Source organism: Salmo salar, chromosome 01, assembly GCF_965601325.2.
Source record: "Salmo salar chromosome 01, fSalSal1, whole genome shotgun sequence".
Classification (NCBI taxonomy): Eukaryota; Metazoa; Chordata; class Actinopteri; order Salmoniformes; family Salmonidae; genus Salmo; species Salmo salar.
Genome location: NC_138291.1, coordinates 172,882,278 through 172,908,850, shown reverse-complemented (window position 1 = coordinate 172,908,850; position 26,573 = coordinate 172,882,278). Strand labels below are relative to the sequence as shown.

The 26,573-nt window shown below is 44.3% G+C and overlaps 1 protein-coding gene across 1 annotated transcript; it reads right to left on the bottom strand.

Moving 5' to 3' along the window:
- Nucleotides 1-266: 266 nt before the first annotated feature.
- Nucleotides 267-26,573, bottom strand: ajm1 (apical junction component 1 homolog). The gene is made up of 2 exons (XM_014144072.3): nt 26,341-26,573; nt 267-5,685 (listed from the first exon to the last, which is right to left on the bottom strand). Exon 2 carries the CDS (start codon nt 5,629-5,631, stop codon nt 2,332-2,334), a length of 3,300 nt encoding a protein of 1,099 aa, XP_013999547.1. The 5' UTR covers nt 5,632-5,685; nt 26,341-26,573; the 3' UTR covers nt 267-2,331.

The following is a 26,573-nucleotide window of genomic DNA, read 5'->3' as shown; positions in this document are numbered from 1 at the left end:
GAGCTGGGTAACAAGGGTAAATGGTGCAACGGGTAAAAGTGGTAACTGGTTTGCTTGGCCTGCTATTGGCTGGTGTGAGACTGAGCTGAAAGGAGCTCGCTCTTTATTTTTTAAATGACTGAAGCGGACACACTTGCACGCACGCACACACACACGCACGCACACACACGAACTCACAAACAACATTTTAGCCAAAGTGATGTGGCCCATCACAACAGAATCAGGTGGTTGTATTTCCACCTAAAAAACAGGCAGAGAGCATTGACCAGTGTTCCCATTCCATTTATTAGATATGCTTTATAAATATCACATACTCAGATACATATGATGAAAGTAGAAAAAATACAACAAACAACATTTTCTAAACATTTTTAATTTGAGGTCTCTTTATTTCCTTGTTTTCACTTGAATGGCTGACACAATAAAAAATATCAATATTTTTTTCTATAGTATAATAGTTCTCAACCATGTTTAAATATCAAATCATCAAGCAGGTTATTGTATTTTGTCATCATTGAGGTTATGATAAAGCTGGGGAAAAGAAATACAATTACATGCAGTCAGTTACTTCTCATTGCATCTGTACACATCCAGTCAGCCAAACAAGTATATCTGAAATATGTGCTACAGGCTATAAACAATAGTCCTTCCTCAGAAACTGTTGAGCTATGATATGAATGAACTCTATGTAAACCTGCTGCTGACAGATATTTGAGCTCAAAAGAGCAGTAGATACTGAACATTGGTTTAAAATAAACTGTAGAATTCATAGAGTAATGAAAAATTGTCAATTTCACCTAGAAACAATATATATATGTATGTGAGTCCCATGTCAAAGAGATCTGTCTAAAATAACATTTTAGAGAAATCTTTGTAACATTTCCTGGATACTGAGGTTTTGTTTGATATTTTAATCTGCAAACTGAGGCTAAATAAAAGTATAATTATGAGACAACATAGCTGTTCATATCCCCTTTTCTTTTTGAAGGTTCTCATTCTCATACAAAAAATATCACACACGTAATCAACCTAGTGCAGCACAAATACACAACTAACTTCTTCAAGCATTTAAACTTTACATACCATACAGCTACTGTTGCCAAACCTGGCTCACCTTTTTCTAAGGACAATAACTGTTGCAAATCTCGCTCGCTAATTCATATATATTATGCTCTGTAAATTATGTAAAAATAGCAATTTATAAACTAGCTTATATGAGATTGCATGATTCCACGGTACCAACCATGTCTAAAGTTGATGAATGATTGACTTCTTTTACTATTCACAGTGTTTCAAATTGAACAGTACAAGCCAACACCTATTGTGTATAACACACGACTGGTACCATATCAATCATTTTACGTTAATCTTCAAGTCCGTTATTGCTCCAGTAATTCTACCAAGCATACATTAAAGCACCATTGAATTAATTATATTGAAACTCACGTCAATAAAACCACTTTCAGGAAAAAGGTAACAATTTACAGCACTACCAATCTAAGCAGTGAGACTTTGAAACCCCTTTCTAAGAGGATTATATTAGCACAGCTTTCCTTTTTTTCATTAAACAGTGTCTTTCTGAGCATTCTGAGGAACTAGTTTAAATCCACCCAAAATATAATTTCAATTACATCAAAAACTGTTTATTTTTGTTAGAGTTAATAAAATATGTGAAATTCTAAAAGGATAGTTATGTCCTGTGGATACTGGATAATATAATATAATATTGTATAATATAATATAAATAGTATTTCTGTATCCTTTTATCAAGCGCAAATAACAGTTTTACTAGAATGTGGAAATTATCCCAATAAGCATTTTTCTTTGCATAGAAAGTATTTGAGTAGCTAAGAAAATAATACATGTTTTAAAATGTTCTGCATTATATGCCACTTTAATCAGATATGAAAAATAGTCACGTTTTACTTAGTCACTTTTTACTTAGCCTCAAATAATGCATTTAGAAATGTTTAATTAATACAAAAAAAAGTTTTACTACCAAAAATCCTACCCCAAAAAGAATAATGCAGAATAATGGAATAGAAAATGACCTGGCACCAATAAAAGATTAATGTTGTGAATACATTTACTAAATGGTGAATTAAGTTCAAAGATGAAATAAATAAATAATGGAGCCTATTGTACTCATATCCGCATCTGACAGGCAATATTCCAAGAATGAATAATACTGACCCCACAGACATGAATATATCTCTTTTCAATAGTAAAATACATATCTATAAACATTTATAATAAATAGGCTTGATATATAGATATGTATAACAATATATATGTATTTCTATACATATATATGTACAACCAAAGGTGCACTTAAATAATGTCATCGAGGAGATGGGGGGTGCCTACCCAGTCCAGTGTTCTGGGCTCAGAAGCAGCCATGATCATGCACATGAACTGCTTACCAGTCCTCTTGTCAATGGGGTAGATGGTTGTGGGGGTGAACCTCCTGTTACTTTCCACAAACTCGCAGAGCTGCTGGTATACCTTTGGATATTCGTGGCGTAGAAAAACCCCTCGAATTCGCAGCTCCCGCTGGATGTTGATGAAGCAGATCTCCCTGGCCTTCCTGCCCTCCTCTCCCTCATTGTCGATGTCAGCCATTCCAGGGGGTGGCGTGAGGATCAACGTCTCCATATCCCTCTCTTTCTTGTGAACCTTACTCTTCTCCGGGCTGTAGGAGGCGAGCGCCACCTTGGCATATTTCCTGACAGTTGGGGCTTGATTCCTTGGTGAAGGTCCGTCAGGCATTTGTTCGCCGACGGCAATGGATACATTCAAGAGGAAACATTCGTTTGGGTCATAGTCCTTGCCTGCCTCCTGGAGCTCCTTGCAATACTCCCCCAGGTTGTCCTTGAAGCCGTCCAGCTCCCGTAGAGACAGGTAAGTCGGGGACATCTGGAGGCTCTCCAGGCCGTATTGTAGGAAGTTACCGGACAACCCTGGGTTTGGGAATCCCAGGAAGAGCACTCCCCTTCCCCGGGAAAGGAAGCCAACTTTGGCAATGCGCGAGAAGGCTTTGTGGACCTCGACAGTCTCCCGGCAGTGCTTGATGATATGGCGGCACACGCTGCCGATTCGGCCATACAGGCAACTCTCTTTGTGAATGTCCCAGTCCTCCCTGCGGCAGTTGCGGGAGCAGTAGTAAGTGTAGCAGCTGTGGCAGGATTTGAAGTAGAGGCAAGCATTGAATAGGGTCTCTGTCCGTCGGCATTTGTTGTTTGAGCACATCATGCTGTCGTCCTCGTCTGGGCTCTGGTCTGGGGAGCACTCATCTGCACTCCTCAGGGCATCACTGCTGCAGTCCATATCTCGAAGGGCGTCAGGGTTCATTCTTATAGAGGTGGGTTGCTTGTCCAAGGGTGGTTCCTCTGACCCTGCCTTTGAACCCTTTCTGGACAGAGATGCTGCTTCTTCTTCATCGATCAGCTTCTTGAGTTGATCCAGCAAATCCTCACTTGGCCTCCTAGTGGCAGGGGGTTTGTAGTCAGTAACAAGATCAGCTAGAAGCTCATCAAGTTGCTCCAGGCTTTGCTGTAGAGAGGCGCTGTTGTGCGTCTTTTCTTTGGTAGAGTCCACAGAGCAGGACATAGTGTCTGGCTGAGAAGCTTCTGGAACCACAGCACTTTTAGAGTGCAGCACATCCCAGCTGGCTCTTCGTGCCTCGAACTTGTTAAGGTTGCCTGGTCGAATGTCATTATCAGTGATGGTAATCTCAGGGGCGACGAACCAGAGCTTACTAGAGGTGGTCTTCCCTGACTCCGATGTTGGGCTTTTGTCAATTAGAGAGTTATCAGACAAAGACAAGGCTGCATAGCGTCTCGGTGAACTGGAAAGGTTGACAACTACTGGCTGTGGTCTGTCGTCTTCAGACGCAGTGCGCTTTGCTTGGGCAATAAGATTCTCATAACTCCGACCCCGCTGAACTGGAATAGGCTGCTCCCTCTCCACACGGGAGTTGAGGATATTATCCCAAGACCTCGAGTAAGGTTTGGAATCAGTGCCGATTCGTGGCGGCTCAATGCATGGGTTAGCATACCATGGTGTTAGCGCTGGCTCTTGCCTAACAGCTCTGGTCGGTGTGACCTGAGAGCCATATGAGGCAGGGTGATGGGTGGAATAACCAGACACCTCAGAGCCATACCAGTCATCTGGTTGAGGCTGGACGACTCGCGCATGTCGACGCCCCTCTGTATAATATGCCCTTGCTGGAATGTGATGCTCCTGTGAAGGTGTATACATCTCATTTGCGTAATATATCCGCGGGGGAACAGACTGAATTTGATAAGTCCTTAGATCATCTCCATAGAATGTTCTTGCCGGCGGGGTCTGAATGATATATGGCCCTGGTTCACTTGCTGCATAGGCTTTCGGATATGCAGCTTGAACTGGGTATGGGTAAGGCTCTACCTCTGTGTAATAGGATCGGGCTGGTACAGTATGCACCACGCGGGTCCTTGGATCCTGTACATACTGCATTTTGGGAGTAAGGTTTTGACTTGGCATACTATAGCGATCATCCTGATAGTAAGTCCTTGGTTGGGGAGGGGCTGTGGCCACATACCTCCCAGGGTCGTCTGCATAAAATAATTTGGTTGGCACATTGGGGCTGGAATGAGCCCTGCGTTCCCTGCCATAGTAATCACCTGGGGAAGGCATTCTTTGCAGAGGCATCTCCATGGGCTGAATGTAACTATTTGGCATGCTGCGGGAATACTGGTATGCCTGCCCATACTCACCACCAAAAGAGTCAGTGGGAGTTGAGGTCCTTGAGAAGGTGAAATGGCGAGGTACTGTCAGGCTCCTGCTTCCTCCACTAGGGTACCTCTGCCAAGGTATGTCAACTCTGGGTGTAGCAGGCTTCCGTCCAGCATTTTGCAAGACAGCCACATCTGGTTTGATGTCCACCCGACACCTGACGTGAGGGCTGGTGGCTGGCTTGTCCCGCCCTCCCTCTTCTACATGGTCAGCAACATAGAGGGGTGAATATCGGCTAGCATCACTCCTCTGTGGCTGGAGCTTGATGGGATGCACCTCATGCATTAGTGCCCTGGTTGCTGCGTAGGAGCACTCCCTACGTGGTGACACCTCTGGTCTCCAGTTAGGGTCCCTAGGTTCCCTCCGGGCCTCCCTACCCCTCCTCCCCATGGAAGGGGACTCCTCAAAGGACACAGGGGTAAGGTTAGTTTGGACTCTGGGGGCACTTTTTGACCTGGTCCTTTTCCTTTGCACTGGAACAACCACCTCACTAGCCATGTCTGAGACCAATGGCTGAGGGGTCAGTCTGTGGTTGAAAATGTCCGGTGCAGAAAAGCGGTATCCCTGCTGGCGGCCCAAGGCATTCCAGGCCATGTCTGGATTAGCAGCATGCCTATCAGCCCTCCTGTAAGGGTGCTCCATTGAGAACGTGTGGTGTTTGGGGTACTCCAGTGACTTGTAGTCAAAGGAACGGCAGTGCCTCTTGTTATCCTGATTGTTGTCCAGTGTGCTTCGGTTTGGGGAATCACATTGTTCGGGGGGTTGGGAGGACTTGGAGTGCGAAGAAACAGGGAACACTTTTATATCTTTATACACAGTCGATACCAGTATGTCAGGCGGGTCTGTGCGTGTCATCTTAAAGGGACTCTCCTAGTTTTCCCCATCAAGTTGATTTAAGGTTGACGGTCCCTGCAGAGGTAAAAAGAAAGAAACATGTGTAAGCAAAATTCATGTTCATGTGTGCAATGTAATATGCATCACATGTATTGAATATACAAATTCATAAAGGATGATTGACAGAGTAGAGGGTGAAGAGCTTGACGTAAAACGTGGGACCCTTATATAGTACACTCACATAGACAAAGAACTGGAATTACCACAGATTGAAAATCTCTACTGGTAAATCAAAGATATCCTAGATCAACATGCATTTGCTGTTGACACTGCATCTAGCCCTAAGGTTAAAATAAAACATTACTCAACACGTTTTGCCCATGGTGTACAGGAGAATCACACAGAGCTATCTTAATCCTGATCCCCATAGATAGACTGATTGGAGATCTAGCAAGCAGTCAACACTGTCTATCTAACTGAGCCTTGTTTACGCTAACACACACCCACACAAGCTTCACACTAAATAAACCAGCGTAAATAATTCTGTCAAATCCCAAAATAAGATGACATGAGTTACGGATGAGTTAAGGATGTTTGTAAATAGAATGCCAGTTAAAACCCCATAGACATAAATAATAAGAGGGTTAGTAAACATTTCTTCATGCATTTTAATCTTAATGTTTCTGTTTGAGTATTGCATAGTAGGTTTGATTCATAACAGGCCTGTAATGACTACGTAATTACTAATATCAAAGCCGTGTGGATGGAACATTAATGGTATCAATGTGTTACATCTGCAACTGTTTTTCCATTATCATAAAGGATGAATATTTTGTGTATAAATGTAGATTGTTTTATAAACTTTTATCGGATCCCTAGATTAATATAAACTGCTGTATATTCCTAAACTGTAAATATTCCATTTCAAAAGATGTAACTTCTCTTACTAAACGTTCCATTTGCAACTTCATTAAAACACTTTTCTCAATTACTTGTTCTTATCACAGTTGACAGCAGAACAGCAAGAAATGGATTCAAGGCTCAAAATAGTTTCTCTTGAGGGTTTTCACTTCATCTTGTCTTAGCTAAATGTCAAGGGACCAAGCTGCCACTGCCAGAGACGGGACAACAATCTCATTTACTAACGACAACAACCGTGACATCAAGAGTACACCAAAGTGCAAGTACAACATCGATTTACAAACGCCTGAAATAGTACTGAGCTCACTAACATTCCTAATTTATCTGACAACGGACAAACGGACAAAGATAATGGATTTATGATTTAATTAAATACTTGGAAGCATAGCATGTTGAAAGGATTTGACCTACAGATAACCTTTGTTCCCAGTCAATGGGGGTCTAGTCATATTAGGGCATGTGTAAATGCAGGTGTTCCCACATCCATTTCCTCAGTCTAGACAGATATGCAGTGAAACATTCGCTGTACGTTCATATGGGCACCTGCAACGTAGCAACACCGCAACAACACCAGCTCTGTAACTCCTATGGGGCCCCATGTAAGGGAACCAGAAACTGTTACCGCTGCTACTTGCAAACCAAGGTGCATTATTCTACCTAAAGGGCACATGATTGTTTTTGGTATAATGTACAAGTTGATTGAGAGACAGCATCTAGATATACCTGAAATGCCTCACCAGCACATCAAAAAGCATGATACACTATGATACACATGATACACCTATGGTTAAAAGCATTAATGTTTGCTGTAAGGTGAAGACTTACAGAAAAAGCTGATGGCTAAATGTTAAATAAGACAATACTTGTCATGTACCTCCTATTAATGCCTTCAGCCAAACCACAAGCTGCAACTGTGTTACTGTGACACACAAGATGAAAAAGAAAACTGGGTTAAATTCGCTGTCCTCTGTCTACAAGAGAGGGAGGCTTAAACCAATCCCCCCCCCCCCCCCTTCTGTCTAGCCTTTAAGGGTTAACTGTTTTCAGCATTCATTAAAAACACGCTCAAGTGTGAGGAACAAGATGCTCATATTGTTTTGTGTTTCTGGTCCAACCTCAGGGATATGTAAATGAAGACCATCAAGCATCACACACGTTCCCTACAGGATTATGTTAATCCATTCCGTGGTGTCTCACTTGGCGGCTTCTCATGATCCCTCAAGATCACGTGACCATCACGTGGCCGACAGCACTCAGCCTCTGCAAAGAAAAATGTCTATAACAACCCTATATGCATCACACCGATCCACAACGGAATCCCCACGTGATCTTTCATGAATACGGCTGCATGTTGACGTGCCAGCGCGGGAAGAACGATGCATTCTCAGCTCTCGTAACAGGATTATCTCACCCTGTTTTAAATGGCTCAGCACAACTGGAACATAAAAGTTAATGACAGAGACACACAGTTGGCAAGGAGAGAGAAATGCACTGTAATAGTATTAGTAGTGACGTCAGTGTTTCCACTAAATTAGTTGCCGCCACCGCAATTATTATTCTTTTTTTATGTTTTCATTTCTGCTAAGACTCGCTTTTAACATCAGAGTGACAAGTTACAACAAGTTACATATCTTCCTCAGATTCTACCCCCAGACCCCTCCAGGAAGGAAGTTGCTAACTAGCTTTAGTGCAATGACTGGAAGCCTATGGTAACTGCTAGCATGCTAGTAGATACCATAGACTTACAGTCATTTTGCTAGCGCTAGTTAACATTGACTCGCGAAACTACGTCTAACTTCCTTCATACTGGATACTGAGACATAACAATCGTATCCATGAGTTCATCTGACTCTGGGGAACTAAATAAAGGGTTTCATTGCCAAAATCCCAATGTATCCCTTTAAGGTCTAGCTCATTCTATTACTACTCTATCATAGCACTACTGGGCCTCTCCTTCCACCTTTCTCTTCCACGGCACTGTGCTTTATTGGGGTCTTCACATCTGACGTGATCGTGTGAATGTGTGTGAATGGTTGCAGGTGCCAGCTGAGCCTACCTGCCCATACCTCTGCCTGCGCAGATGGACATGAATTATTCAGCTAAGATTCTTCCTGGCTGTGCAGTTCATTCATGAGCAAAATTCTCTACACGGCTCATATACAATCGCTACGCTGATCTGGCATGTGCACCATCCCTATTCGCCAATTATTACAACAAACCTGCTCGTTCCAAAATTCTATTTTGGGAGAGAGGACTAAGTGGTCTGCTGCTGAAAATGTATTCAATGCCATATGGATACATTTAAATGCACCCGCATTGAAACCATGTCGGTACCAAGCTCATGCAGGCAGGTTCTTTGTAGAGTATTGTCCCCATAATAGCATGTGACACAAACATTTTGAAAAACAAGCTAACAAACTAAACAGCGAAGATATGAATAAGAGCCTTGTCTCTCAATCTTAAGGGACCGCGTAAAACAAAGAGCTTTGGTAAGAAATGCAGTGATGTCACTTTTGTGAACAAGCAGTGGTGTGTAAAGCGAACTCAGCAGATGTTCACGTCATTCAGCACATGGAAGGAGAAACAGGCCTACGCATTGACACAGAGGGCTCTATTTTAACAAACCTCTAACGCAATGGTAAATCTAAGCGTTGGTGGTAGAGCTATTGGTTCGGGGGTCTGTCAGAAATATTTGTGCTATTTTCACAACCACAATTATCGGTGGATTTGCTGGCACTGGTGCAAAAGGGCTGAATTTTGATAAATAAACAAGTTGGCCAATCAGATAGTGCTCCAAGTTGCTTCAAGTTGTGTATTTGCGGTCTTTTATGTATTGCCTTGGAATCAACTCCAATTCCAAAGTCAATCCGTTATGGTTTGTTAAATAGCTTACAGAAACGAAATAACAACTTGTTTTAAATATAACACTTACAGGCACCATCATTTCTCCATGTGGGCATTTAATATTCAAACAAGACAGACGATGGAGGGTTTCACGCACATCCAAACATTTCACAGCTGGAAAAGGATCCAATATAAAGAGAAAGGGAGAATGTCCACTCACCGTTGTATTGCTCCCAAATATGTTTCATGAACATAATGGGAACCATTTTACAGAGCAGATCCCATTCACACGACTCCAGAAGTTGCATTGTATACGTGTCACCATAAAACCAAGGTGAATCATTCTATGTTTGGTTGTAATAAATTAAAAGAAAAACAAACAATCTTATTTTTAATTTTTTTACAACAATAAATACATGTGAAATGTAATGATATCATAACATCGCCAAGATAGAAAAAACACTAGCCAATGCTGTTGAACCAGCCTTCATTCTAGTAGGCCTGGGGTAAGGGTAGCAGTTTCTAAATACGAATTATACAAGCACCAAAAGCATATTATTCCATGTGCATATGGGCAGTGTGTGTCTCGACTGGTTAGGCTGCGTTTCCGATGTCAAAATTCATGCCAAAACCAACCGCATTACCACTAAAACCAGCTTTTGGTTGGTATTAAATAACCCAAGACGCGCTGTCTGAAATTAGCACTCTGGATCATGTTCTTAAGGACACACCTCAAATAGTTCCACCCCTCCCATCTGAGAGCCAACGAGCTGCTATAAGACAGGTCAATTACTAATCCTTGCGCAACATTTTGAAAATAGCAGATCGCTGTCTTTAACGGGTCGAAAATGCAAACTAACGTGCGTTTGACACTTGCGCCTCCTTAACGCCAGCTGAAAATACAGCCCAGAATGGACGCGCTAAGGACTAGGTTTGTATGGTCTCTTCCACAACTTGCTGAACCCAGCTGTGTGCTACTACAGTATGTGAAGACACTAGCAGCCCTTAAGTCCCCAAGAGGCATCACGTTCCTGTTGAAAGGCAAAGGCTGTTACGATTCAAAGCCAGGGAGTCAAATCAATGGCTCCAATGAAAGCCCCTTATCCATCTGAATGTGTAACACTTACACACTAGTGCGCTTGGAGCATTCAGTCTCCCTAAGCATTTCCCCTGCCAACCATAGTAGTACGGCCTTCACCTGTTTCTGTGTTAGACCATTCATTCAAATCCACTAGATACTGATGAGCTTTGTAACACATCTGGAAAGATAAAGTGCTATGAGTGACACTCATTGTAGCAGCTCCCCGCAATTTTAAAGATACAAATATTTTCATATACTGTATCTTGGCCAAATTTAGACTTAGCAGCCTGCATTTTGAACAAGATGTCAGCTGTGCTTTCATGAATATGAGGACAGAATGTAAGAAACTTAACCTCGAAAAAATGACCAAAGTCGACCCCACCACTTGACAATTACTTACAGAGCTGCCTCTTCCTATAGCAGACATTGAGCTGTGCGTAGGGCCACGCCCCCCCCCCCCCCCCCCCCCTTTTTGGGGGGGGACTGTTGAATTAGAAAAGTTGAATACACAAGGTGCCATTTTGAAATGTGGTAGTGCATCAGTAGTTTCCCACTTGTTATGGTAGTCACTCAACTAGCTATGTCAAAAAAAATCTAAAGATAAGTTAGTCTAGCCAGCTATCTAAACCTTGTACTAGGCCTAATTATCACCAAATTACCGACCAGGCATGCAGGGCATGTGTTCAGGGTCCCTGACCTGCAGGGGCCCCCATTGATTTTGTTAGTCACTTGCACACAGATATCATATGAACATGGCATAAGTCGTGGCAAAATGTGTAGAATTGCAGGTAATTAATTTTAACACTGCAAAAAAACGCTACAAGTGGGCGGCACTGACTAGTTACTATGACAATGATGAGATAGCAGCGGATAGCTAATAGTGGGATCCGAAAGCCTCCATCATCACTTCCTCGTCCACATGTTTCTGTCTGGTGCCACTGTGTATTAAATAATCTGCAGCCTTGCATACTGTCTAACCTCTTTCTGCCAAATGAGCTGAGTGTCAAAGTAACAGGCCCGCTCCATGAAAGACCTGGCTCTCCAGCAATTCCTGTGTAGCCCGCCCATTTGTAAGATAGCACAATGGCCAGCCCTGTGAATGGCATAGAACCCAAGCCCTGCTCACAATTACAACATACTGTCTATCTATATAAGTGTGATGACCTGGACCTTCACTGTGTACAAAACAGTGCGGGCACAATAAGGACTAGCAGTACTTCCTCGTCGTATGGGAATTTGCAATTCTATTTTGTGGGAATCGTTTGAAAGAAGCAAAAAACAAGTGAATGGTGCAATGGGATGTTTTGTGAGGACACTATAGGAGTCCCATCAGTGGGACTGATAAGTGATAAGTGCCTCTCCAATGTCCTCCTATTATTGGCTCCCTCCCGTCAGATCTTTCATAGGACCATCTGGCCATGCTGGTCTGCCTGGTGACAAATCACAGCCACCTCACCCCTCCCTCTAACACCACACCCTAAACCTCATCTGACCTCTAGCCTGACTCAGGGGGACCTAAACAATGGAACACCTGGGATTTCTTCCTCACCACACCCACCATACAACCCATCATCAAATGCACATTAGCAGACACTTTAACTCATAGTAATTTACAGTAGTGAGTGCATACATTTTCAAACTTGTCCCCTGTGGGAATTGAACCCACAACCTTGCCATTGTAACAACACAACTAAACCTTTTTTTACCTAATAACACCTGGGGCTTATTCAGTGGAGTACAACTTTTCAGAGCTTTGCAGATACTGGGAACAGGAAATCTCCCTCCAACATTACACAGACTGTAATGAGACATGTTTTTCATTCAGTGGCTTTCATCAAAACTCCTGAGTGTCTGAGCTTCTGACCATGGTAACACAGCAAGATGTAGTGTAGTGTGGAGTATTCCCTTTCCACAGTCACTTCTTTGCACCTGCAGCTTCTCTAGCAGGTGTGCAGAGAATTATGCAGATATGAATGTAGGCTAATGTATGGAGGTGAGACACTTCTTCATTCTAAATGACAGTGAACCATGTCTGTTCTACACCATGTATTTCTCTATAGGAGCTTTCTGTGACATCGTGCCCTCAAGAATAGTCCCCCCTGGCCTCATGTAATGTCAATGAGCTTGGCCCTTCACAGCTACAGTATGACTGTCTTGTCAAGTTGTGAGTCGGAGAAGTACTTCTGTCTTGATGTGTAACATCTTCCAGCTGGTTGTCATTCTGCTTAGCCTTCTCACATGCAATATTACAAAACATGATGTTACGATGACTGTAGTCCACATACAGAGTGGACAAACTGCTTGCTGAGGAGCAGAGAGAGCCTTTCTGAAAAGGTACCACTCGATCATGAAACAGTTTTAGAAGAGCTAGGCTCATATACAGGATGGGGAAATGTTCAATCACCAGAGCTTAATATGTCACTTAACTGCGACAGCTGTCCAGGGGGCCTAGTGGGCAGTCACTCTAAAGTGTATTTGTGAAGCATGACTTGTAATCGAAAAGACATCTGCTGTCTCAACCCCCCCCCCCCCCCCCCCCCCCCCCCCCACACACACACACACACACAGTGTTCTAATTATCAAAACTCACATGATATCAGTAGTTTGTTGACTAGTCTAACATGCAAGGCTACTATCATTCTCATTTTTTAAGAAATGTCCTATCACAATTTCCCAAACATTAGCATTAATGTAACAGTCCAAAAAAGTTAAAAACAAATATATGTTTTGTATTTTTTAACATTGTTCCCCTAATGAAAAGGCCTGAGTTAAACATAACACTGAAAATAAAAAATGTTCAAATGAAATTCTAATAAAATTTAATCAGACTTTTTTTTCTTCGAAATTTGACTTTTTAGCTGTTTCGGTAATGAGAAGTGGGGTGAAGGGGGTGTTTGAGAATAATAACCTAATTCTGAAGGCATATAAATGAATAAACTAACTTAGCTTCTACTACTCCACTAGATGATGCATCGTGGGTAAACAAAACTTTATTTAAAACTGATTGGTTTTTACAGGAACTTGAAAATGTATTACGTTAATGACATACATGTCCACAGACACTGTGTTTGTATATAATAAATATTATAGTTTAACGTAAACTTCAACTAGTATACAATTTTTATGATTTATGGACAAACTACAGCAACATGTTTTGTGTTTCATGAGAATCACCCACATAGAGATCTCTTGATAGAGAACTTTTAGCTTGGAGTAGAGATGCTCTATTATAAGCAGTACATCAACCTCAACCCCCTTATCACCTTTGTTAGTGAATGGATGCGTCAGAACAGCAATGCAACGCATTCATCATCTCGTCGTCTTGATACTCTGAGACATCTAAGGCATTAGCTAATGCCTGTCTTGTCTTCATCACAAGAGCTACAGCTTTGTGTCACCGCTGGCTGGGTAACAACAGATGAGAATGAGTGATTAACGTTGATTTTGGGGCTAAGCACGCAGAGGACACACTGGATGGTCTTTCTATGAAAGCGTCATCTGTGGAGATGTCATTCGTGGCCTAACAGTCCAGTTTACCATGCATTGCCAAAGGCCTCTCTCTCTTTCACTCTCTCTTTCCATCACCATATCCCTGTCTTTCTCTGCCCCCCTCTTTCTCTCTTTATCTATCCCCCCATCTCATTCCCCAGTTGCCCCATTTTCGCAGCCCATAACTGGTCTTGTTAATTCCATCGCAATCAGACTCCCTGACAGCGTCCCATCCCAATATTTGCCCTGTCACTCAATCCACCCCTCCACTTTCTAATCTGTCTAATCCAGCCAGAGGCCCCGGGTACTGCATGAATTCATCTAAACAAACCCACTAAGAACGCCGAGCAAAGGCACCCAACGCCACTCCAGTCTTTCCCCTAACATTGCTTTCCAGGCGTGGCGCAAAGCCACCCCAATGCAACATCCGAGCTCTTTTAGGTGGATGGCAAGTTGCAACAGAGTGGTTGAGGAAACACTGAAAGTGTATAAATAGAACAGTCAGATATTGAGATTGAACCACACTTCATTGTAAAATCAATAGCACCAAAACCGGGTTCTTCGTTACAGAATATCACTATGGCGCCAGGTTTGTCATATTGTGGCAATGTACGGTATATCCATTGAAAGCATTTCAATGGCCAATTTAAGGCTTGGACCTTCTTTATAGTCAAGTGATAATACATTTTTTATATATTAGCAGTGATAATCCAGATATGTAGATATGCGGCACAACAATACAAGTGTGTTTCAGCCTTTCTATCTGTGAGAGCTGGATAGCACACGCTGTTGTGCTGTGTACTACAGTGGAAGTTATGTGGGGGGTATACAAATGGTACATCTCTTACAAAGGGACAACATATTAATGGGCGCAACCTTGACGTAATCTCATATTCTCTCCATCTGTATAGGTTTGCAAGCTCATGATCCAATCATCTTCTTACTTTAACCACTACATAGTTTTTATTCCAAAGCGTGGCGTGTGGCGGCCTCAGCCATGCTTCTGTTCCAGTGTTTCCCATCCTCAAAGGTGCAATGCATCAGTTTTACATCTGGTTGTCCTAGCGATCACTCATGCTGACTGCGTCAATGGACTTGTCCTCGAAAGGAGTTCAGAATTATACAGTGTATTCGGAAAGTATTCAGACCCATTGACTTTTTCCACATTTTGTTACATTATAGCCTTATTATAAAATTGATGAAATTGTTTTTTCCCCCTTTATCAATCTACAAGCTTTCCCCTTTATCAATCTTGTAGGTGTGCCAAGCTTGTAGCGTCATACCCAAGAAGAATCGAGGCTGTAATCGCTGCCAAAGGTGCTTCAACAAAGTACTGAGTAAAGAGTCTGAATACTTACGTAAATGTGATACTTCATTTTTTCCCCTTCATTTTTTCCATTTGCAAACATTTCTAAAAACCTGTTTTCGCTTTGTCATTATGGGGTATTGTGTGTAGATTGATGAGGGAAATGTTTTTATTTAATAAGGTTGTAATGTAACAAAATCTGGAAAAAGTCAAGGGGTCTGAATACTTCCTGAATGCACTGTACATTCCAGATGGGCCTTTTATTGGCATATATGTGTCATTTTCTATATGTTCAAAAGAGCTCAAATCAGTTTGTTCAGTTATTAAATGTTGTACAAAATGTTTGGAGTTCACATACCCATAACCCCGCTTCAAGGGGAATTTCACCCTGGGGGAATCTGGGCTTGTTTTCATCATATCTGAGGCATTTCTAGGACAGTGAGATGTGTTTCACATATAATTGCCCAGGAGGAAGGCAGGTCAGGGATTCGCGCGCTGAATGATACACCCTATGACGGCTTCCGGTGCATTGATGGGGGGGGCGAGATCTAAAAATACATGTAGTCCTGCTTTGTGGCATTTCGGACTTCCGGACCCTGGCTGCTGGTGTGGGATGGAACGACAGGGCCCTGATCAACCACTATCGTTGCAGTTTGCGCGAGGACATCCGTCGGGAGTTGGCCTGCAGGGACACCACCCTCACTTTCGATCAGCTGGTGGACCTGTCCATTCGGTTGGATAACCTGCTGGCTACCCGCGGACGTCCAGATCGGGGTCTGTCGGTTCCATCCCCCAGCACCACCGCTCCAAAGCCCATGGAGCTGGGAGGTGCTGCGCTTAGGGAGACCGGAGGAGGTTCCGTTTCATGCACCATCTGTGGCCGCAGAGGGCATGCTGCCGGTCGGTGCTGGGGAGGTTCCTCTAGGAGTCGAGGCAGCAGGCAGGGCGCTCTCACGTCAACCCAGGTGAGCCGGCACCTTGCTCACAAGAGCTCTCTGTTGCCCACATGTGTTTGAACGTTACTTTTCCTGAGTTTTCCCCGCATTCCCAGCATAAGGAGCTCGTCGATTCAGGTGCAGCTGGGAATTTCATTGACAGATCATTTTCCCATAGATTCGGGATCCCCATTGTTCCAGTGGATATGCCCTTCCCAGTTCATGCCCTAGACAGTCGACCATTAGGGTCCGGGTTGATCAGGGAGGTAACCGCGCCCTTGGGCATGGTGACGCAGGAGGGTCATAAGGAGAGAATCAGTCTCTTCCTTATTGCGTTTCCCATGGTGCTAGGCCTACCCTGGTTAGTCTGTCATGATCCCACTGTTTCGTGGCAACAGAGGGCTCTCACGGGGTGGTCACGAGAGTGCTCGGGGAGGTGTTTAGGGGTTTCCGTTGGCGCTACTATGGTGGAAAGTCCAGACCAGGTCTCCACCGTGCGCATTCCCAACGAATATGCCGATTTGGCTCTCGCCTTCTCCAAAAAGAAGGCGACTCAATTACCACCCCATCGATGGGGGGATTGTGCGATAAATCTCCTGGTGGACGCTGCACTTCCCAGGAGTCACGTGTATCCCCTGTCGCAAGCGGAGACGGAGGCTATGGAGACATATATCTCTGAATCCCTGCGTCAGGGGTACATTCGTTCCTCCACTTCACCTGCCTCCCCGAGTTTCTTTTTTGTGAAGAAGAAGGAGGGAGGTCCGCGCCCGTGCATTGACTATCGAGGTCTCAATCAAATCACGGTGAGGTACAGTTACCCGCTACCTCTCATCGCCACGGCGATTGAGTCAATGCACGGGGCGAGCTTCTTCACTAAACTGGATCTCAGGAGCGTGTACAACCCGGTGCATACCCGGGAGGGAGACGAGTGGAAGACGGTGTTTAGTACCACCTCAGGGCATTATGAGTACCTCATCATGCTGTACGGGTTGATGAATGCTCCATCAGTCTTCCAATCCTTTGTTGACGAGATTTTCAGGGACCTGCACATGCAGGGTGTAGTAGTGTATATCGATGACATTCTGATATACTCCGCTACACACGCCGAGCATGTGTCCCTGGTGCACAGGGTACTTGGACGACTGTTGGAGCATGACCTGTACGTCAAGGCTGAGAAATGCCTGTTCTTTCTTTGAAGGGGGGTCCTGTACGTTTGCAGTGGTCGGCTGAGGCGGACAGGGCTTTTGGGCACCTAATGGCTCTGTTTACCTAGGCTCCCGTGCTGGCCCATCCGGATCCCTCTTTGGCATTCATAGTGGAGGTGGATGCATCCGAGGCTGGGATAGGAGCAGTGCTCTCTCAGCGCTCGGGCACGCCACTGAAGCTCCGCCCCTGTGCTTTCTTCTCGAAGAAGCTCAGCCCGGCGGAGCGGAACTATGATGTGGGGGACCGGGAGCTGTTGGCTGTGTTAAAGCCTTGAAGGCGTGGAGACATTGTCTTGAGGGGGCTAAACACCCTTTCCTCATCTGGACTGACCACCGTAACCTGGAGTACATCTGGGCAGCGAGGAGACTGAATCCCCGTTAGGCAAGGTGGGCCATGTTCTTTACCCGCTTTGTGTTTACCCTGTCCTACAAACCAGGTTCCCAGAATGTAAAGGCAGACCCACTGTCCCGGCTGTATGACACAGAGGAGCGGCCCATGGATCAGACTCCCATACTACCGGCCTCCTGCCTGGTGGGAGCTGGACGCGGACATTGAGCAGGCGTTACGTACAGAGCCCGCTCCCCTCCAGTGTCCAGCTGGGCATCTGTATGTTTCATCTGCTGTCCGCGACCGGCTGATCTATTGGGCCCACAAGTCACCCTCCTCTGGTCGTCCTGGTATCGGTCGGACGGTGCGCTGTCTTAGTGGGAAGTTCCGGTTGGCCCACTTTGACTAAGGACGTGAGGACGTGAGGGTGAGGGTGTATGTTTCCTCCTGCTCGGTGTGCGCCCAGTGCAAGGCTCCTAAGCACCTGCCCAGTGGTAAGTTACAACCCTTTCCCGTTCCACAACGGCCTGTCGGTAGATTTCCTGACTGATCTTCCTTCCTCACAGAGTGACGCCACGATCCTGGTCGTTGTGGATCATTTTTCTAAGTCCTGCCGTCTCCTTCCTTTGCCCGGTCTCCCTACGGCCCTACAGACTGCGGAGGCTCTGTTTACACACATCTTCCAGCACTACGGGGTGCCTGAGGATATAGTGTCTGATCGGGCCCCCCAGTTCACGTCGAGGGTCTGGAGGGCATTCATGGAACGTCTGGGGGTCTCGGTCAGCCTTACCTCGAGTTTTCACCCCGAGAGTAACGGGCAGGTGGAGAGAGGGAACCAGGATGTGGGTAGGTTTCTGAGGTCCTATTGCCAGGACCGGCCAGGGGAGTGGGCTGCGTTTGTGCCCTGGGCAGAGATGGCCCAGAACTCGCTCCGCCACTCCTCCACTAACCTCTCCCCCTTCCAGTGCGTACTGGGGTACCAGCCGGTTCTGGCGCCTTGGCATCAGAGCCAGATCGAGGCTCCTGTGGTGGACGACTGGTTCAGGCGAGCGGAGGAGACATGGGACGCCGCTCATGTTCACCTTCAGCGGGCCGTGCTGCGCCAGAAATCCAGCGCAGACCGTCACCGCAGTGAGGCTTCGGTGTTCGCACCGGGGGACCGGGTCTGGCTCTCGACCCGAAACCTGCCCCTCCACCTGCCCTGCCGGAAGCTGGTCCCGCGGTTTGTGGGGCTATTTAAAGTCCTGAGGAGACTGAACGAGGTATGTTACAGGTTACAGCTTCCCCCCGATTAACGTATTAACCCCTTGTTCCATGTGTCTCTCCTCAGGCTGGTGGTGGCTGGTCCGCTCCAGGAGTCTGAGGTGCGGGAGGTTCCTCCGCCCCCTCTGGACATCGAGGGGGCCCCGGCGTATTCAGTTCGATCTATACTGGACTCGAGGCGTCAGGCAAGGGGCCTTCAGTACCTTGTGGAGTGGGAGGGGTACGGTCCGGAGGAGAGATGCTGGGTTCCGGTGGAGGACGTGTTGGACCCTTCAATGTTGCGGGAGTTCCACCGTCTCCATCCGGATTGCCCTGCGCCTCGCCCTCCGGGTCATCCCGAGGCCGGCGTCGGCGCGTCGGCGCGCGGGTCAAGGGGGGTACTGTCATGACTTCTGCCGAAGTCGGTTCCTCTCCTTGTTCGGGCGGCATTCGGCGGTCGACGTCGCCGGTCTTCTAGCCATCGCCGATCCACTTTTCATTTTCCATTGGTTTTGTCTATGTTTCCCACACACCTGGTTTTCATTTCCCAATTACTGGTCATGTATTTAACCCTCTGTTTCCCCCATGTCTTTGTGTGTGTTTGTTTATTGTTAGGGTTGGTACGTTTCCGGCTGGTTTGTTCCGGGTGCTGTGTTCACCCGTGTTGTATGGCATTGTTCGCACATTGGTTTTGTTACTTTGTGCTATTTTCTATAGTAAAGTGCGTTGTTCACTCATCTCTGCTCTCCTGCGCCTGACTTCATGCACCAGCTCCACCCACCGCCTGACAATTTAACCTTTATTTCACTAGGCAAATCAGAACAAATTATAATTCACAATGACGGCCTACCCCAGCCAAACCTGGACAACACTGTGCCAATTGTGCACCGCCCTATGGGACTCGGCCGGATGTGATACAGCCTGGATTCAAACCAGGGACTATAGTGATGACTCTTGCACTGAGATGCAGTGCCTTAGACCGCTGCGCCACTAGACGCATATATAAGCCTTTACACTTAGGCATGAACAAATCCACATATTTTCAGAAATGTATCATTACCTGATCATTTAAGTATTGGAAACCCCCCACCCCAAAAAATAATAATTTCTACAAATATCCTTACATGATATGTACTATTCATCCTCCTCAAATTATGTTCAGGTGCCAAAAAATCATAGTCCTTCTTCACATGAAGGTGATATATTGTGCATACATTTGCACCATATTCAGTAGTAGACTATACAAGGCACAGAAAGGCAAACATCGTCATATTTAATCTAAGTAAATATTTCCAAAGTACCACTATTTGTGTTTAAAAAATGCAGCATAGCAAATCCAGAGCTCCAATCACAACACGTTTTCTGTAAAGATGCAAACGTAGGCCAATCTTTACTAAAAATGTATTTTATTTATTTAACAGAAAGTACAAGTTGCACAGCCTCAATCCCCCTGCCTGCCCTGTTTGTTATGGACGATGGATGCTGATTGGGTCGTCAGCGATGGTCCCTCGCAGTCCAGATCCAACATGGTGGTAGTGTTGGTCTGTGATCCGCTCCAAACTGTCAATGCATAAAACATGAATCCAAATTGTGTCGATATTGCAAGAAAATATTGTCATTTCACATAACCATTATCTACCTGCTTCATTCGTGACGAGAAACTAACTGGAACAAGCTAGCTAGCTATCTTATATTAACTAGTAATACAAAAATACGCCTAAACTTTTAAAAATGTTAGCTGTCACATAAAAATGCTTTTCCCTGAAGGGAAGGCAATTTCATTATTTGTTAGCTAGCTAGGCTACCAGTTAGCTTTTACTTCCCAAACAAGTCTAGATAGCTAGCTATCCCTACTGGCTGCTGGCCAAATTAGCTACATTTCTTGATTCTAGTTACTAAGATAAATAAAACATCTCACATTAGCTACTCACTTTAGCGTTAACCTCTTTGAGGTATTTTCTGAACAGCTTCTCACTTCTTTGTTTCTCCAGTCGTCAGTTTGAGCACACACTCTTTACACACTAATTTGTGGCACCCAAATAAAAAAAATGACAATTGGAACTCCACAGCAGAAAATATGTGATTCTTGTTGCTAGGCTACCAGTTACAATGCTTTTAGCTTGTGGTTTGTACACGTCTTTATCCAGAGGGAAAACAAACATTATAGCTAGTGTCTGAAAGAATTATATGAATGTCATATTGGTCAAATTAATTTGTCCTTATTTAGCTTATCAAAATGCATATCAAGACCCTGATATGGACCTCAGTCAAGAGCATATGCATTGTATGTGCTGAGAAAATATACTATATAGGCCTACTGTCAGTATTTGTAGGCTTACTGTCAGTAATAAAATGTCCACATAGGCCTATCAGAAGATATCTAATAAGTCAATATCCGTCCATACCATGTATGATATCCAACGGGAATTTAAAACTAATTTGTGCAAAAATATGGATTGAGCATGTGCTGAAAACTCAGAAATGCATCAGAAATGTTCCTTATTTTCAGCATATCAAAAAGCATATCAATATCCAGATATGGACCTCAGCCAAGAGAAGCATATCTGGAATCAATCTAGCTTCATATCTTGAATGTGTTGAGAAAACCAAGATATGCGATGTATACAGTCAGTATTTGTCAACATGAAGAGAGAACATAGGATGTCTCATATCTCAGGATATTGAATGAGTCTATATCCGGCCACAGGAAATGTCCATGTGTGATATTCAGAGTAATCCCAATATCATATATGTCTAAAAGACACATCTGGAGTCAGAATTTGTCAGGAAATGGTGCAAAATCCAAAAATGTAAAATATGCATTGGAAATGGTCTGTATTCTGTAGAATATCAAAAATGTGTCATGTAAAGATATCCCCTGATATGGAAACATTTTGCCCAGTGATAAAGCTTGTAAACAGTGGGGATGTGTCATTGTTATTAGGCCACAGCAGGGTAGGGTCGAAGGACACAGAAGGCCATGTTTTTCACTTTGTAGAAACACACATTACATGGCATACTCCAGCCCACAGGGCAGTTCAGCTGGCCTAGTGAGTCAGGCTAGCGGCTAACCATTAGCAACTGAGCTGTACTCAAATAAATGGTACGGATACTTAGCAACATGGAGCCCATTTTAATTTAGCCATGCAGTCAACCAAACATCGCCAGTGCTCCATGATCCTTAGAGCTGAACATAAAGACATGGCCAGCTACAGGGGAAAATATCAGGGCTTTCATGTACTGGGTTATGTGTGAGACAGTGATATCTAGGCCAACATGGATGAAGGAATGAATGACTGAAAAATAAGTCATCACAGCTGTACAGTGAGGCTATGTTCAAGATCACTTGGTCTTCGTGGGTTTCCAAGAGGTTAGGCCTATGTTAATTCTAAGGTGTTAGAGTACATCATGTATTACTGGTTATGAGTTGAGAAGGATTGAGAACTTTGATATGCCCATAGAGTACATTATGTTCAACGATATATTGGAAAATTTGCCAAATTAACAATTTCATATTTGTGTATTCATGAACTCAGCAAAACAACAAACGTCCTCTCACTGTCAACTGCGTTTATTTTCAGCAAACTTAAAATATGTAAATATTTATATGAACATAACAAGATTCAACAACTGAGACATAAACTGAACAAATTCCACAGACATGTGACTAACAGAAATGGAATAATGTGTCCCTGAACAAAGGGGGGTCAAAATCAAAAGTAACAGTCAGTATCTGGTGTGGCCACCAGCTGCATTAAGTACTGCAGTGCATCTCCTCCTCATGGACTGCACCAGATTTGCCAGTTCTTGCTGTGAGATGTTACCCCACTCTTCCACCAAGGCACCTGCAAGTTCCCGGACATTTCTGTGGGGAATGGCCCTAGCCCTCACCCTCCGATCCAACAGGTCCCAGACGTGCTCAATGTGATTGAGGTCCGGGCTCTTCGCTGGCCATGGCAGAACACTGACATTCCTGTCTTGCAGGAAATCACGCACAGAACGAGCAGTATGGCTGGTGGCATTGTCATACTGGAGGGTCATGTCAGGATGAGCCTGCAGGAAGGGTACCACATGAGAGAGGAGGATGTTTTCCCTGTAACGCACAGCGTTGAGATTGCCTGCAACAAGCTCAGTCCAATGATGCTGTGATACACCGCCCCAGACCATGATGGACCCTCCACCTCCAAATCGATCCCACTCCAGAGTACAGGCCTCGGTGTAACGCTCATTCCTTCAACAATAAACGCGAATCCGACCATCACCCCAAGTGAGACAAAACCGCGACTCGTCCGTGAAGGGCACCTTTTGCCAGTCCTGCCTGGTCCTGCGACGGTGGGTTTGTGCCCATAGGCGACGTTGTTGCCGGTGATGTCTGGTGAGGACCTGCCTTACAACAGGCCTACAAGCTCTCAGTCCAGCCTCTCTCAGCCTATTGTGGACAGTCTGAGCACTGATGGAGGGATTGTGTGTTCCTGGTGTAACTTGGGCAGTTGTTGTTGCCATCCTGTACCTGTCCCGCAGGTGTGATGTTCGGATGTACCGATCCTGTGCAGGTGTTGTTACACGTGGTCTGCCACTGCGAGGACGATCAGCTGTCCTTCTTGTCTCCCTGTAGCGCTGTCTTAGGTGTCTCACAGAACGGGCATTGCAATTTATTGCCCTGGCCACATCTGCAGTCCTCATGCCACCTTGCAGCATGCCTAAGGCATGTTCACGCAGATGAGCAGGGACCCTGGGAATCTTTCTTTTGGTGTTTTTCAGAGTCAGTAGAAAGGCCTCTTGAGTGTCCTAAATGTTCATAACTGTGACCTTAATTGCCTACCGTCTGTAAGCTGTTAGTGTCTTAACAACCGTTCCACAGGTGCATGTTCATTAATTGTTTATGGTTCATTGAACAAGCATGGGAAACAGTGTTTAAACCCTTTACAATGAAGATCTGTGAAATTATTTGGATTTTTATGAATTATCTTTGAAAGACAGGGTCCTGAAAAAGAGACGTTTCTTTTTTTGCTGAGTTTATATTCATGTTTATATTTTCCTATTCATAAACTAATGTACAAATGGTTTTATTTAAATCCAAATACTAATCATATTACAGAGCAAGCGGTAAAGCATCTTATGACACCAATTTTTTCTTTGTAGCATCAACAGATGAAACATTATGGAGTCTTAAAAGAGGCCTAGGTCAGGCTAAAATGTAATTAATATGCCAACTTTAATTATTTCTCAATTATGCTTTTAGATACAAATGTCAAACGTGTCAACAATCCTTCCTCCAAAGGACTATTCTATGGATTACATTTGATGAAAATCCCCAAAATCATGGCCTTTTTTTGTTTGGGTTTCATAAGGAATCACTCAAAAGCAGGGTGTGTGTGTGTGTGCGTGCGTATGTCTGTCACATGCCACGTGTGAGTTCATGTGGGCATGGATGGTCAATGTGTAGTGTACATGAAGAACAATCATTTTTCACATGCTGACCTCAAGGGACACTTTGAGTCCAGAGAAACACACTAATAATACCATCTACCACTTAGGCATATTATGATAAAAATATTATTTAAGAATTTTAACAAACTTTACAAAAAGAACTCAAGACCAGGGCTGGACTAGCGCATTTGGGGCCCCCTGACACCGACCTCCCCCACCCCCCAAAAAATAATTTAATATTTTGTTTGTTTTTCACTATTATTTTTGGAAATAAGCACATTTCCTGCTATTATACACATTTTGCCATGAGGCTGAGAGAAAATGTTGCAGTTTAAAAGCTAATTTCCTGTAATTCCGTATGCTCTCTGAGGGCCCCCCGACTTCCAGGGGGGCCCCAGCCCTGCGTGCCCATTCGGTTATCCGTCCCTGCTCAAGACAAATGAAATCTACTCTTCATCCATGGTGAAAGGTGTGCACGGCACCCTACAAAAAAGCATGCTGGCTGTGGTGTGTGTGTGTGACTAAGTATCACTTAATTCATAAGAACATCTGCTAAAAATGCCATTAGTGATCGATAGTAGGACTTCACTTACTCTAGAAAGGTCCATTGCAATGTTGGCCCTGTGGCATTTGTCACTTCACATTGCTGGTTGTTCACTGTTAGCCTGGTCACAGATCCGTTTGTGCTGTCTTGCCAACTCCTATGGTTATTGCCAGGCCAAACAATGACCATTGGAGTTGCAAAGACAGCACAAGCAGATCTGGGACCAGGCTAGTCCACTGCCACTGATGCAAACTGGCCTGGCCCTTTCTTAAATACCACAGTCCATCCATTCGATATCCTTAATAATGGCATTGAGTGTACTTATTCATATTGCATATTTTATGCGAATATCATTTCACGGTCAACAGTAATACTGCCTGTGGATGTATTACGACCATGGCGGCTACACACCTTTTCTACAAACCTATCCTTAAAACTGATCTCTCAATTGTAGCCTAAACATGGAATAATTTATACTCAACAGTGATGGGCCATTGAACCAAGAAAAAGGCATCATACCTCCTGGAGTTTTATGCTTCATTGACTGCACCCAGTTATGCATTATGCCCTATAACACTCTGTTCTTGTTGCATTGAGTCTCGGCATCCAGCACAACGTGACCTGTGCAGGCCATTTCATCATGCTTAGCTGGAGGTTAATCTCAGTTGGGAAACCCATGAAGCTTGTTTTTTTTCTCCCTCAGTCACGTGGTTACTGTGTAGTAACAGTGTAGTAAAGCTACGTGCTTGGGGGATGATAAGGTTATTACCATGACTGCACATGCTTTGAATTCGTCGAGTTGTGAGGTCCCACGTTATCAATTCCAGATGTGAAACAGGCTATGGCGGGAACCAGATGGTTTTATTGTGGATGAAGAATGCTATATTTAAGGATATTTGACCTCTCCATAAGAATGCAAAATGCAGCAGTAAGCAGTAGCCTATTCGGTGAAAACAGATGAGTTGGTAGTCTACATGGTTGTGAATAGGACAGATGCTGACTATTAATAATGGTCTTATAGGTTATGATGGTAGAGTTCAAACACATTTGATGCGCATTTTAAGCACATTCAAATTGCGTTAGGCTACCAAAGTGTAAAATTGCTTTTAAAACGTAAATGAATTGTAATCGATCCAGTATGGAGTATGGACGCAGTCGGTATGTGAAGTGCGCTCAAAATCATTGCATGATGATCTGTCCTTCCCGTGATTAGCTTAAGCATGCATCCATAGTTTGCCAATGAGTAGATGAACGCTAGAAAATGGGGATGCGAGGACAGAGGACGCTTGAGATGCAAACGATAGTTTAGGATAGACTACTATAGAATGTTACATCCCCTGAAATGTATTTCCTTATGTCGATATCTGTTGAAAGAACCGTGAAGTACCAATAACGTGACTCTTACCGCTTTAGTCCATATTCCAAGCGAATGCTTGTCCATATTTGACAGGGACGCAATGCTGCTACACAATGACGACATCGAGCATCTTTAGAGGTAGAACTGTAATCCGCCTTATCGGTGAACCATGTACTACTCTTCCTTCTTTCTCAACTGCTAGTGGATTTCTGCGTATGCTCTGCACCATCTAGCCTACGTTGGATGACTGACTACACACTACCTGCACCCGGGGCTTCCAA

What these genes read in the sequence shown, in the direction of transcription:
- ajm1 (XM_014144072.3), bottom strand. Translation starts at nt 5,631, where the DNA reads ATGACACGCACAGACCCGCCTGACATACTGGTATCGACTGTGTATAAA.